The following is a 12,377-nucleotide window of genomic DNA, read 5'->3' as shown; positions in this document are numbered from 1 at the left end:
AAATCTTAAAGGAATAATTCACCCAAGAATTAATATTCTTGTCCATACAATGCAATTGAATGGTGGACAGAAATATAAAGGTCCAAAAAGCACATAAAGGCAGCATAAAAGTAATCCATAGGACTCCAGTGGATAAATTAATGTCTTCAGAAGCGATGTGATTGGTGAGGGTGAGAAACAGATCAATATTTAAGTCCTTTGTTACAATAAATCCCCACTTTCACTTTCACATTTAAAAAAAAAAAAAAGATTTGCAGTTCACATTCTTTGTGCATATCGCCACCTACTGGGCAGGGGAGAATTTATAGTAAAAAAAACGTATCATATCGCTTCTGATGATATGTTTTTTACCACTGGAGTCAAATGGATTACTTTTATGCTACCTTTATGTGCTTTTTGCACCTTCAAACGTCTGGAAAACATTCACTTGCATTGCATGGACCTAAGAGCTGAGATATTCTTCTACAAATCTTCGTTTGTGTTCAGCAGAAGAAAGTCATACACATAGGGATGGCATGAGTGCGAGTAAACGATGAGAGCATTTGGTGAAAATACCTTTAAGCGTTCTATGATTACTCAAGAGCACTCATACTGTAGATCTACGACGGTTTTCAAACACTACTTAAGTTACAAAACTTTTGGGAAACAGATGATATAGCAATCGTTTAGGCTTACGATGTTTCAGAAATGAGGCCCTGGTTTAGTATGAAGTTATTCAAATTATAATATGTTAAACAAAGATGTGTGTGTGTGTTCAAATCTAGTGAGCTGCCTACTTTTGGCATAAATGAGTTTCCGAGTCAGCTCAGCACACTCACTAGGGCTCGCTTTTTGATGCCCAAAATGCTATTTAGATAGGCAGCTCAGTGAACTCACTAGGTTTTGGGACAAAGCCTGTGTTTGTTCTCCAGGACGCACCACACACGCCCCAATCTCCAGCAGTCTCCTATTATACTACGTGAGGGATAAAGATGGCTTGACAACGCAGATACAAACGGGAGTACTAAAACCTTTTCACTGCTCTTCGGGGTTTGCTGAAGGAAGAGAGATAGAGGAAGGTAAAGCAGAGGGTGTGTCCGTTCGATATTTGGGGACTTTTTAAAGGAAACAGGTGAACTTTCAAGAGGGTCATTCAGATTCAGATTTTCGTGTTCCTAAATTCAAAATTGTGACACATTTTTTGAGTGTTATTAGACTTCGACTAATTTCATAAAGACTGTTGAAAGTTCCCGCCGCTGTTAGTGAAAATTAACGACATACAAAAATAGGCCTACGTTAAATTTCATTAGTCCTTGATGAGTCACGTTGACAAAGGTTGTCCGATATGTTTTATATATATATATATATATATATATATATATATATATATATATATATATATATATATATATATATATATATATATATATATATATATATATATATATATATATATATTAGTTTAAAACCCGTATCAAGTTCATAAAAAATTATATATATTAGTTTAAAACCCGTATCAAGTTCATAAAAAATTATATATATTAGTTTAAAACCCGTATCAAGTTCATAAAAAATTATATGTATTAGTTTAAAACCCGTATCAAGTTCATAAAAAATTATATATATTAGTTTAAAACCCGTATCAAGTTCATAAAAAATTATATATATTAGTTTAAAACACAGTTCATAAAAAAATTTATATTTGTGTCCATGTTTGTTGAAATGTTTCATGTGATCTTAAAAATCTTTTGCTCTGAAGGCATATGATTAAATGTTTGAAATGATATTTGTTGACAAAAATATAATTGTCAACATAGTAATTTATTTAATTACAAAACTAAAATTTTATATTAAAAAAAATGTTTTTTAAATTGATGACTTGGACCAAATAATTAGGAAAAGCAGCCACTAAATGCCCAACATAGATGGGAACTCCCTCAATACTGTTTAAAATTAACCCCAGGGTGATTCCTCAAGAAGTTGGTTGAGAACATGTAATGAGTACATGTCTGCAAATTCTAGGCAAAGGGGGACTACTTTGAAGATGCTAAAATATAACACAGTTATGATTTATTTTGGATTTTGTTTTGTCACAACATAATTCCCATATTTCCATTTATGTTATTCCATAGTTTTGATGACTTTACTATTATTCTAAATGTAAAAAAAAAAAAAAAAAGAACGAGTAAGAGACCCCAAACATTTGAACGGTAGAATATATATATCTGGAGGAATCGCATCATGAATGTATTTTGTATTTAATTTTGATTATTGAAGTGTTTTAAAATGTTGAGGAGTTCTTGGGATGGAAAGTATTGTATTGTCGATTCTTGAAAACATTTCTAGGTTCTTTGAAGATGAACATTCAGTCAGCCATCAGCCGTGAGATCTTTGTCCCAAAAGATGAAAAGTTACTGGTAGCCATAGAGGTGAGGAGAAGGTTGAAGAGGAAGAGTCTGTCCTTCCTCAGTGCAGGCCGCAAGAAGGACTACCTAACTTTCCTCTGCTTGTCAGGTATCTCCATATAATCTGTAAAAATGAACAATTAGCCAATGGCCAGTTTAAAAATATGTATTAGTTTAAGGTTTCAGATGTTCTTGAGAAGTTTGATGGAAGGCAGACTGGCATTGCTGACTCAAGTTTCTTCTCCATTTAGTCACTAACACAAGACCAGCTCAAATCTACATCACTAAAGTTAAAAAGTACCCAAGCTCACGACAGTTCTCTAAAAGATCTCAGTGGTCTGTGGAGCAGCTTCGTCAAGTCAATGGCATCAACCAAAATAAGGTGACTACCCTTCATTTTCCTTTTAAATCAAGCTCTTCTTTTTCTGCATTTCTTTATTGACTGCTCTGGATATTGTTTCAGGACTCTCCTGAGTTTGATCTAGTGTTCGATCGCAACTCTGATCAATGGTTGGCTAGCTCAGCTGCAGAGAAGTGCATGTTTGTGCAAGTTCTGTACCATGCTTGTCAGAAATACTGGGAGGCAAATCTTGGCCAAGGCATCCCCGTGTCCCCTGGAGACCCGAAGATACCTGGAGCTACAGAGATCAAGAAGAGCCATGGTGCTACACGCCAGACTGACTTTATCAACTGTCAGCCAAAACTAATGGGAGGTGAGATGAGTTTAGAAAGTAAGTTTGCAATTATGGCTTCCCGTCAGAATTTAAATGTACAGTGTCAAGAAAAAGTATGTGAACCCTTTGGACTTACCTGCATTTATGTATAAATTTGTCTTAAAATCTTGTTTGATCTTCATCTAAGTTACAATAATGAAAAGAAAAAAAAACACATTCGGTTATAACTATTAACACATAAATTATTGTATTGTTCTTGTATATACTGACTACATCATTCAAACAGTTTATGTTGGAAAAAGTATATGAACCCCTTGGCTAATGATGTACAATAGCTAATTAGAGTCAGGAGCTGGCAAACCTGACATCCAATTAATGAAACTAGATTGGAGGTGTGGGTTAGAGCTACTTCGACTTATAAAAAGCACTCAAATATTTTGTATTTGCTTTTCATAAGAAGCATCTGCTGATGTGGACCATGCCTTACAAAAAAGAGATCTCAGAAGACCTACTATCAATAATTTTTTCTTTGCATGAAGCTGGAAAGGGTTACAAAGTTATTTCGAAGAACTTTGATATTCATCTGCCCACACATACAAATGGAGACAATTTAGTACTGTGGCTACTCTCCCTATAAGTGGCTGTCCAGCCAAGATGACTCATAGGGCACTCCGCATAAAGTTCAATGAGGTCAAAAAGAACCATAGAGTGACAGTTAAAGACTTGAAGGAATAATTGGAACTGGTTAACATCTCTGTTCCTGAGTCTACTACATGAAAAAAATTAAACAGGCATGGTGTCCATTTAAACAATATACATGTTAACATGATTTTAGCATGATATAATCACTTACTAACCTTATCAAGGTAGTTATATCCAATTTTACAACTTTGTTGCCATGACAACAAAACCACACAATCCTATTATTGGACGTTACTTTATGTAGGTAAGGTCAGTAAGCGATTTTAGCACTTACTAACCATAAAAGCATGTTAACACAATGTTTACTTGTGAAACTGTGCAGTTTACCATTTAAGGACTGGCCCCATTCACGTCCATTTTAAGTGCCTTACGGTAACCACTTTTTTAATAAATGAGGGATAAGTCAAAATAAGTTTTTGTGGTAATCAACATTATACTAGAAATGCTGTTAATTGAGCTTCACTTGTACTGAACCCAGAATATTAAATCAAAACAAATGCACTGTCTTCTTTTCTATATTTTAGATGGTTGTTCTCTTAATATGGCCATTTACCGCTGCAAGATATTTCTGAACAGAATGAAGAACAGCATGACTTCAAACAAAGGCCAGATTCAGGGTAAAGGTAAGTAGTTTTTGGTGCAGTGTTTTTAGAGTGTTGTCTAAATTCATTGTATTTTACATTGCAAAAAATATTATACCCTTTAAATGTGATTGAGGCCCAAAAGTATTGGGACACAAAAATCACACATGTTGTCTGAATGTTATTACATTAGATACATCTGCAAATAAATTATGCTCTAGCAGAGTAACACTAACTTTTTACCACCACAAAGTATCCAAATACGTTTACAGTTTATCCAAATACTGTAGTATCCAAATAGTTTTATCATTTGAAAAAAACGAACTTCTTTTTGTGAAAGTTTTGCTTGATAAGTGTTTGTGCCATTACTTTAAAATTAATACTTTTTTTTTTTCTACTTCGTTATATAATGCGCAGTGACATTCAAAAATTTGAAAATGTGGCTTAATTGTGTAATTACTGTATATCTACAAGTAGGGTCAGAAATGACAAAAATGCCCATTAAATTCAAAATCTTAGTGAATTTTTCTGCCTTGGATTTGTAACATCTGCTATAGTCCTTATAGTTATAGTCTTAGTTATACATATTATGGTATAAAATATGAGTACGAAGCAATACATTTTCAATCTTGAGAATTTGTATAAATGTATTGATGTATTTGGCATGAATGGATGACACACGGATTATGTTTTAAATGGTCGGAAACAACATATGTCTTCAAAGTTAAAAAAATGCCTTTGAAAATCAAGTCCAGGGGCAAATAGAGCCCCTTTATGAAAAAGTTCATTTCTGACACCGCTTTGAGGCAATGATGTTCATTTCCATCCAGTCCTGTGTGTCTAGTTGTGTGGATCACATCAGTCAGGGTGCAGGCAGGAAGAGAGGGCACTTTGTCGGCCCTACTGGCGGGGGTTGTTTGTAGTGCACTGATCAATCTCTCTGCAGTGGTGGAGAATGGCTCCATTGCAAAGAGGGCCCGAATGGTTCAGAGGCCACTTTGTTCTGATGAAGGCATGCACGGGTACACAAAGACAGGCGTTAAGGGAGAGGGAGGGGGAGCGGAGATGAGTGAAGTGGCACCAGGCTTCACGGTGAATCACGGATCATTGGGGTGTAATGAATGGGAGAGGTGCCAAGCAGCCCTTGGAGCAGAAAATCCAATGTACTGACAAACTAAATCAACTCAGAGCCCTTCTATTTTAAATATATGCTATGATGTCTATTTTTTATCAATTAATGAGATTAGCTTGTGGCAGTGTGTTGGAATTGCATTTGCATTTTCAAGTGTAAATGATTCTGAAAGCTTTAATGTGTAATTTCTGCGCCAGTAGCATCAGCAAATGGAATTTCTAAAATAATCACTGTTTTCAAGCAGATTTATCCCCTGTCTACCATTGGTTGTACAAACAGATAGTCCCATCCCAAACTCACACAATTGCTTTTAGCTAATATTGCTGTGTCGAGCTGGATGGGCTGCTCAAACAAACAGAGAAATGTTTTGATAGTACAACAAATGTTACACTTTTAGGTGAAATCAACCTACAATTGGCTTACATGTAGTTGACTCTGCATATTAAAGGGATAGTTCACCCAAAAATGTAAATTCTCTCATCGTTTACTCACCCTCATGCCATCTCAGATGTGCATGACTTTCTTTCTTCAGCAGAACACCAACAAAGATTTTTAGAAGAATATCTCAGCTCTGTTGGTCCTTACAATACAAATGAATGGTGACCAGAACTTTGTTGCTCCAAAATCACACAAAGGAAACATAAGCGTAATCCATATGACTCCAGTGGGTAAATCCATATCTTCAGAAGTGATATGATAGGTATTGGTGAGAAAGATCAAAATTAAAATTTTCCCTCTAAATCTCCAGTTTCACTTTTACATCTGAAAGTTACATGTGGTGCCTGTTTAAATTCACTTTTACTTTTGAAAGTGAAAGTGGAAATTTAGAGTAAAAAAGGATTTAATTATTGTTCTGTTTCTAACCCACACCTATCATATCCCAAAATGTATTGCTGTGAATTGCAGGCAATGTTTTGGCTGTTCGTTTACACAACAACGTCGTTTTGGGGCCTGAAACACAAACTTTTGAAAACGGGTTTCAAAGTGCAAGTTTTTGAAAATTATGTCGTTATCGTCTCCGTGTAAATGGACAAAAATGTGGATTTGTGAAAACGATGACGTCATGCACATGCGTATTACACGTTCAGTCTATAAGCATGAACTTCAAGAACTTTGTCCTTTCCTCCAGGGCAAACAGACCAACATGAGACCACCAATTGGAGTCCTTAAAAAGGTTGCGTGCTTTATAGTCCAGGATCACTTGTAGTAATAAAGCAATCTCATCGTCCGTCCAGACAAAATTGCTCAGCTTTCACCATCTTCATTGTTTGTATTCACCGCTCTGTGGAAGAATGCTTATGTGCGTAGTGTTTCTTTACAAAGTGACATCGCCAACTACTGGCCTGGCATGCATAATACAGCATTTTTTTGTCGTTTTCGCGGATCGTTGTCGTCTGTATGCGAAACGTTTCAAAAACGCAAAGGAAAAACGTTTCTGTTTTTTAGTACATTGTTGTCGTTTAAACAAACCCTTCAGTCTTCAGTCATAACATATCATTTTTACTATATGTAGCTGGGCTGCCTGTTGAGATCACATAACCAGCCGTATAATACTCATCATCAATAACTGAAAACTATTGCTTTTGCATGATGCTGCATCCACACCACTAGGTGTCAGTATAAGTCCAAGAAAAATACTAAATGGGCAAATGCAACATAAACAAAAAATTAACGGGTGCACCTTTAAACTTAAATGATCTACGTCAACTACCTCACTCTCAGCTTCCTGCTTGCCATAAATAGTCTGCCCTGTGAGCGCACAAAATGTCTGACAGGCAGAAAGCGCCTTAAACTGTTCTGATTGGCTATAGAAATAATCTGCTCACAGGTCTAGGGCATTTACATGAATTCAGTGTGATAGTTCAGGACACCAAATTCAGTGAAATCTGTCTGGTAAGGGACTTATTACATCTCCTTTTTTATCTACAGCACCTGTTGTAAAACCATCTAGGAGTAGCCCCTCCCCTCCGGCGGTAAAGAAGATGGGTAATGTAATGAGGAGGGCCAGTCAGGTTTTGAGTGAGCGCGGGGAGCGTCTGATGAGGGCTAATGAATAGTCCAGCCACTTGTTGCATGGGGCCAAGAAGTTTGCAGAAGCTGCTCAGAAGGTGAGCTGATCGATCAATGCACAACTTTGTACCGCATCTTTTCTAAATAATTAGTTTTTTCTCCCTTAAGATTTTAAACAGTCACAGTTTGTGGTTCAAACACATTCATCTATGATATATGGTGTATCTTATCCTGCTGATGTAAAAAGTTAAAAAAGGTTAATAATGTTCACATTATGAATAATTTAGCACACTATATAGTAAATGTGAACTCATTTATGCAAAGTAAAGTGCTCTATTTTATTACCAATAACATTTATAGAGTGCAACAGTCTGGTTCAAATGTTTTCCAGATTTTTGCAGCTCTTGCCAGTAGTGGTGAACCTCCAGCTAATTTTTGGGAACAATGAACAATTTGCTGCAATTTGCATGTGAAAATGATCAGTGGCGAATTTACGTCAAGTTTGCGGACTCTCTAATTCTGTAAGGTTTGTCAATAAAACCTGAAATTCTAAAATGACTACAAATTACGATTTAAAAAACTTTACAGCTCCAATAACACATGAGTTTTAATAGAATAATTAATGTACTGTATGTGCTTTAATAAAAGTATAAGCTTCACATTTCTGGTTTTAAACCCTCCAAAAATTGTCCCCATTCACTTCCATTTTAAGTGCCTCACTCTAACCTTGATATTTTCTTTTTAGAATTGTTTTATGGTAATCAATAGTATGCCACAAATGCTAATTGAGGTTAACTTGTATTGAACCCAGAACATTCCTTTAAAGCCTTGTACTGTCTTTTTGTCTGATTTTTAAATACTTGATTGTTTCAAAAGTTCAAATCAAAGTTTTTTTAAATGTTGTGATTCACCTCGAAGCTGAAAGGTTTGGTTCATGGCTTAGAACAAAAAATGAATGGGAAAAATACTTCCGGAATGAAGGCGGCTGAAAAAGTGGGCGGGTACTGTTTCACTCTAGTGTCTTCATAATGATTTAAAGTGAGAATCCAACCCAGTCTCATTAAATGAATGTTACTATAACAACATTTTTGCAAACCTACTTTTACGTGCCCAATTCTACATTTCGTTGCAGTTTCCTGGTGATATTAACACTATGTGGCAGGGCGGAGGGCGGGGCCGGGTCGTGATCATACACACCCGGACCCTTATCAGGCTAATCAAGCCTCCGAGAGGGATAAAGGCTGACTGCGGAGGATTGTGCGGGAGAGAGAGATCGTTTACGGACATGTCCGTCATGTGTGTGTTTGTCTGTTAAGTTTATCATTAAAACTATTATTTATATTGTCAAGCCGGTTCTCGCCTCTTCCTTCCCATTGAACTTCTTTACAGTGGTGCCGAGTGGTTTGGAAGAGAGCGCCGCTATGGAGCATTGACCGCTGGCTGGAGTCATCAACGCCCTCACCAACATCCAGCAGACAAACACACACATGACGGACATGTCTCTCTCCCGCACAATCCTCCGCAGTCGGCCTTTATCCCTCTCGGAGGCATGATTAGCCTGATAAGGGACCGGGTGTGTATGATCACGACCCGGCCCCGCCCTCCGCCCTGCCACACACTAACACTGAGGTGCTACAATAGCTGTACGTTTTATTTATTTCACACAAATCATGACTACAACTGCTGATTATGACTTAATAAACACTTTTGCTCTTGCTCACTCACTGCTATGTTATTATATTGAAACACTTTTATTTAAAAATTCCAAATTTCAATGCTTGCATTACAGACCCACCTACATTTACAAACTTATTCCAACCTGACTAGCTTCCACGAGAGCTCACCTGAAAGAGTGTTGGACTATAGACTCAGAAGAGTGCGGTTTGAGTCCAGTCAAGTACACAAGCTTACACGAGAATACACGGTTGCTTTTTCGTGCTGTATTTCATTGAACAACATTATAAATTAGGTGTAGGTGTTTAGTGCACCTCTCATTTGCTTTTTTAAAACACCTATTGTTTAGGTTAAAGTTTCAGGTTAGGGAGGTACGCTGTACTCATTAAAACCCCCAATATTCACCTTAAAAACCTTGTCCGATTACACTACCATTGCACTCGCTTTTGGCGCCCCCCTCTGGACATTTCACTGGGAAACTGCAGCAAACGTGTAAAGCATAATTCAGTTTGGCAAAAGTGTTGCCACAGTCATGTACGGTGATGTTACTGAGACCAGGCTGTAGGCAACAGCATGTTGTAACTCTTGTAACCATTTAAATGATTTTAATATTAAAAGTGTGATTGTGACTTTTCTTGTATTCTTTTATTCCCCCAGCTGGCTCTGAAGCAGATTTAGAAGCGCTCCGGATGGCATGCCAATAACCATTTTAAAAGTAGCTGTTTTTTAATCTAGTCGCTGGATACGTTAATTGTCTAATTTTCCAAGGCAAACTTTAAGATGATTTTTAGGCTTTTTTTGCTTTAGTTTTTTGAAGGTTAGAGGTTTATGGGGTAGTTTAAGAATATCTTTATTTTTGCAAACCACTTGATGGTTAAATCAACAATTGTATTGAGGGGTGGCATGGTGGTCTGTCTGTTTTTGAATAAGATAATGATAAAACCCTGATTGTTTTTGCATTTAATATCTTATGTGTGGGATATGAAAAGCCAGCAGGGGGCTGATCCTCCCCTGCAGTGATACATGTTGCTGTGATATGATTGAAATTACATTTGTTTTGCAGTATAAAAAAGCCTTAAGCCTGCCTTTCCTTTTGTTTGTTTCACTAAGCAACAAACTGAAATGAATTGCCTCCTTTTCAAATTGAGTACACAGCACTGAATTGAAAACAGTGAGTGTTGCAGTGTCAAATAATGTATGTTTTAAAATACCTTTTGTGTTTTAAACAGCTTTTTTATTATTTTTCTGTGCATGGTATGCCATAATATTGATGTCGTAATATTGGCGTACATTAACCACTAAAGTGAGTAACTAACTTCTCTGGATTTCTTTTATTCCCTGGGTGATTTATTTCTTGTTCCACACAGTGTGAGCTGCTTTTCTCACATTAAATAAGAGTGATGTTATGAGGGTGAGGAATTTAACTTGTACGTCACTTTTGTGTAATATGTACTAATCTCTATAACAAAAGGTTTAGCACTTGAGCCAGGGTAGCTGCCAGTTGCACTGTTCTCCGTAATGGCTGTGATTGTTCACATGAGGAGGATGCTTGTGCTTTAGATTTATTATTTTTAATCCAATAATTGTGATCCATATGTTTATAACAATTCTGTTCCGTCTGTCTGTTCAATGTCTATTGTCTCAGTAGCTTGTAAACTGACGTATAGGAGCATGATCATGTCATATTTAAGGCCAGAGGGTGTGTTTCCACACTGATATGGATACCCTGATTGGTGTTTGGCATGTTTAATGCAACCAACCTTTTGTGTTCTGTTGCTTTAATTTATAGCCTGTTCCCTAATACTGTATATGTGTATCTAACAGAGCATTCTATCTGTATTTGTTAATCCATGTGTCTTGTGATACCCAAGAAAATCTTGTTAAACACACAAAAGCCCCACATTAACTCAATAAATGAAATGGGTCCCGCTTGTGTTTGTCCTGACGTGTGTTGTGGTTGTGCATTCATTCTCTCTCCACTAGAAGGCGCTCACATACATCCATTTCAACAAGCTGCAGAAAAGAATCTTTTAATAGTCTTTTTTTTACTTTCAATAGTCCTGTTTTACTCCATTTTAATTTATTTTTTTTAATAAAAGGTGACGTGTTTCAATGTGTCTTTATGTTTAGGCCTATTTAAGGCCTATAAGATTTTATTTAAAACAGTTTATCTTAATTTTATTTTTCAATGTAAGACCAAACTGTATACACATTTTAAAGGTTTTGGTTTAGGCTAACCCCTTAGGGTTAGGGGTTAGTTTATGTTAGGGTTAGAATTAAACTTTTAAGGATTTTGATGAATTTAAGAGCAAGAAAATATATAAAGTAAAATGAATAAAATATTTTAGATTCTGCACTATTTCTAGGTCATTAATCAAATGTCAGTAAACGTGACCATGTTAACATTTTTGTACAAAAGGTGAGATTTTCATACAGTGGCCCCCGAAAGTATTTGGACCCTTGAGGCACACTTAAAAGTGAAGGTCTTTGCGTTACAGTATCCACAGTTTTATTTTCTAAAATTAAAGGCTTTACGTTTCAACCTTTAACCCTTTATACATTGGTGCATTTTTGGGCTGCTGCCCATTTTTCATACTCAAATTTAAAAGCTCACACATTCACACATACATTGGACTAATTGCAAATAAATTCCAATTATTCATAAATAATATTGTATATGTTTACAATCTTATGATGAACAAAGTTGTTGTTTTTTTTTTAAAATCTGGTTCTGTTGACCACACTTTGTAAAGTCTGATTTCAATCTATTAGATGGCAGCAGGCACTAGAAAATATATTTTTTCTTGGACACATTCCATCAAAATATACAAATCTGAAATGTAGATGCGTTCTAATGCATTTTAGCCCTCACAGACGAGCTCGTCCATAGACATTCAGTCTAATTTTCAGTTCATGCACCACCCTTGTTGCTTCATTGAATATCTTAGCCTCTGAGTGGACTACAAGCTCAAACTAAGTGTCATTAGAAAGCTAAGATCTTCCCCGATGATATAAATAATTTAATCATAAATAGTCGAAATCTTTCGGATTATTTTTTAGCACGCTTTTCCTGCTGGATGGCATATTTTGTTCTGGGCATCTAAAATATAACATTATTCAGCCAAGCAAGCTCACAGACAAGTAAACAATGACTAATGCTTTAGAAAACTGCCTATGTTAAGAGCAGATATAACGTTTTTGGCCACTTAGGGGTTTCAGC

General features: G+C 36.3%; 1 protein-coding gene across 2 annotated transcripts; it reads left to right on the top strand.

Annotated features, from left to right (window-relative positions):
• The first annotated feature begins 928 nt into the window (after positions 1 to 928).
• On the top strand, positions 929 to 11,190 carry LOC127622313 (syntaxin-binding protein 6-like). 2 transcript variants are annotated; one of them, XM_052096382.1, is made up of 7 exons: positions 929 to 1,058; positions 2,326 to 2,493; positions 2,636 to 2,766; positions 2,848 to 3,097; positions 4,285 to 4,383; positions 7,403 to 7,581; positions 9,815 to 11,187. In XM_052096382.1, exons 2-6 carry the CDS (start codon positions 2,337 to 2,339, stop codon positions 7,528 to 7,530), a joined length of 765 nt encoding a protein of 254 aa, XP_051952342.1. In that variant the 5' UTR covers positions 929 to 1,058; positions 2,326 to 2,336; the 3' UTR covers positions 7,531 to 7,581; positions 9,815 to 11,187. The 2 variants fall into 2 exon arrangements, with proteins under 2 accessions (XP_051952342.1, XP_051952343.1); XM_052096383.1 differs by having other exon boundaries at positions 964 to 1,111; positions 9,815 to 11,190.
• The last annotated feature ends 1,187 nt before the right edge of the window (positions 11,191 to 12,377 follow it).

This window comes from Xyrauchen texanus, chromosome 28 (genome assembly GCF_025860055.1).
Source record: "Xyrauchen texanus isolate HMW12.3.18 chromosome 28, RBS_HiC_50CHRs, whole genome shotgun sequence".
In the NCBI taxonomy this organism is placed as follows: Eukaryota; Metazoa; Chordata; class Actinopteri; order Cypriniformes; family Catostomidae; genus Xyrauchen; species Xyrauchen texanus.
The sequence above is the reverse complement of the archived record's forward strand: the minus strand, read 5'-3'. Positions and strand labels throughout refer to the sequence as shown.

What these genes read in the sequence shown, in the direction of transcription:
- LOC127622313 (XM_052096383.1), top strand. Translation starts at nt 2,337, where the DNA reads ATGAACATTCAGTCAGCCATCAGCCGTGAGATCTTTGTCCCAAAAGAT. An exon ending in AACTTTCCTCTGCTTGTCAG is followed by an intron (nt 2,494 to 2,635) that starts GTATCTCCATAT and finishes TTCTCCATTTAG; the next exon opens with TCACTAACACAAGACCAGCT. An exon ending in ATGGCATCAACCAAAATAAG is followed by an intron (nt 2,767 to 2,847) that starts GTGACTACCCTT and finishes ATATTGTTTCAG; the next exon opens with GACTCTCCTGAGTTTGATCT.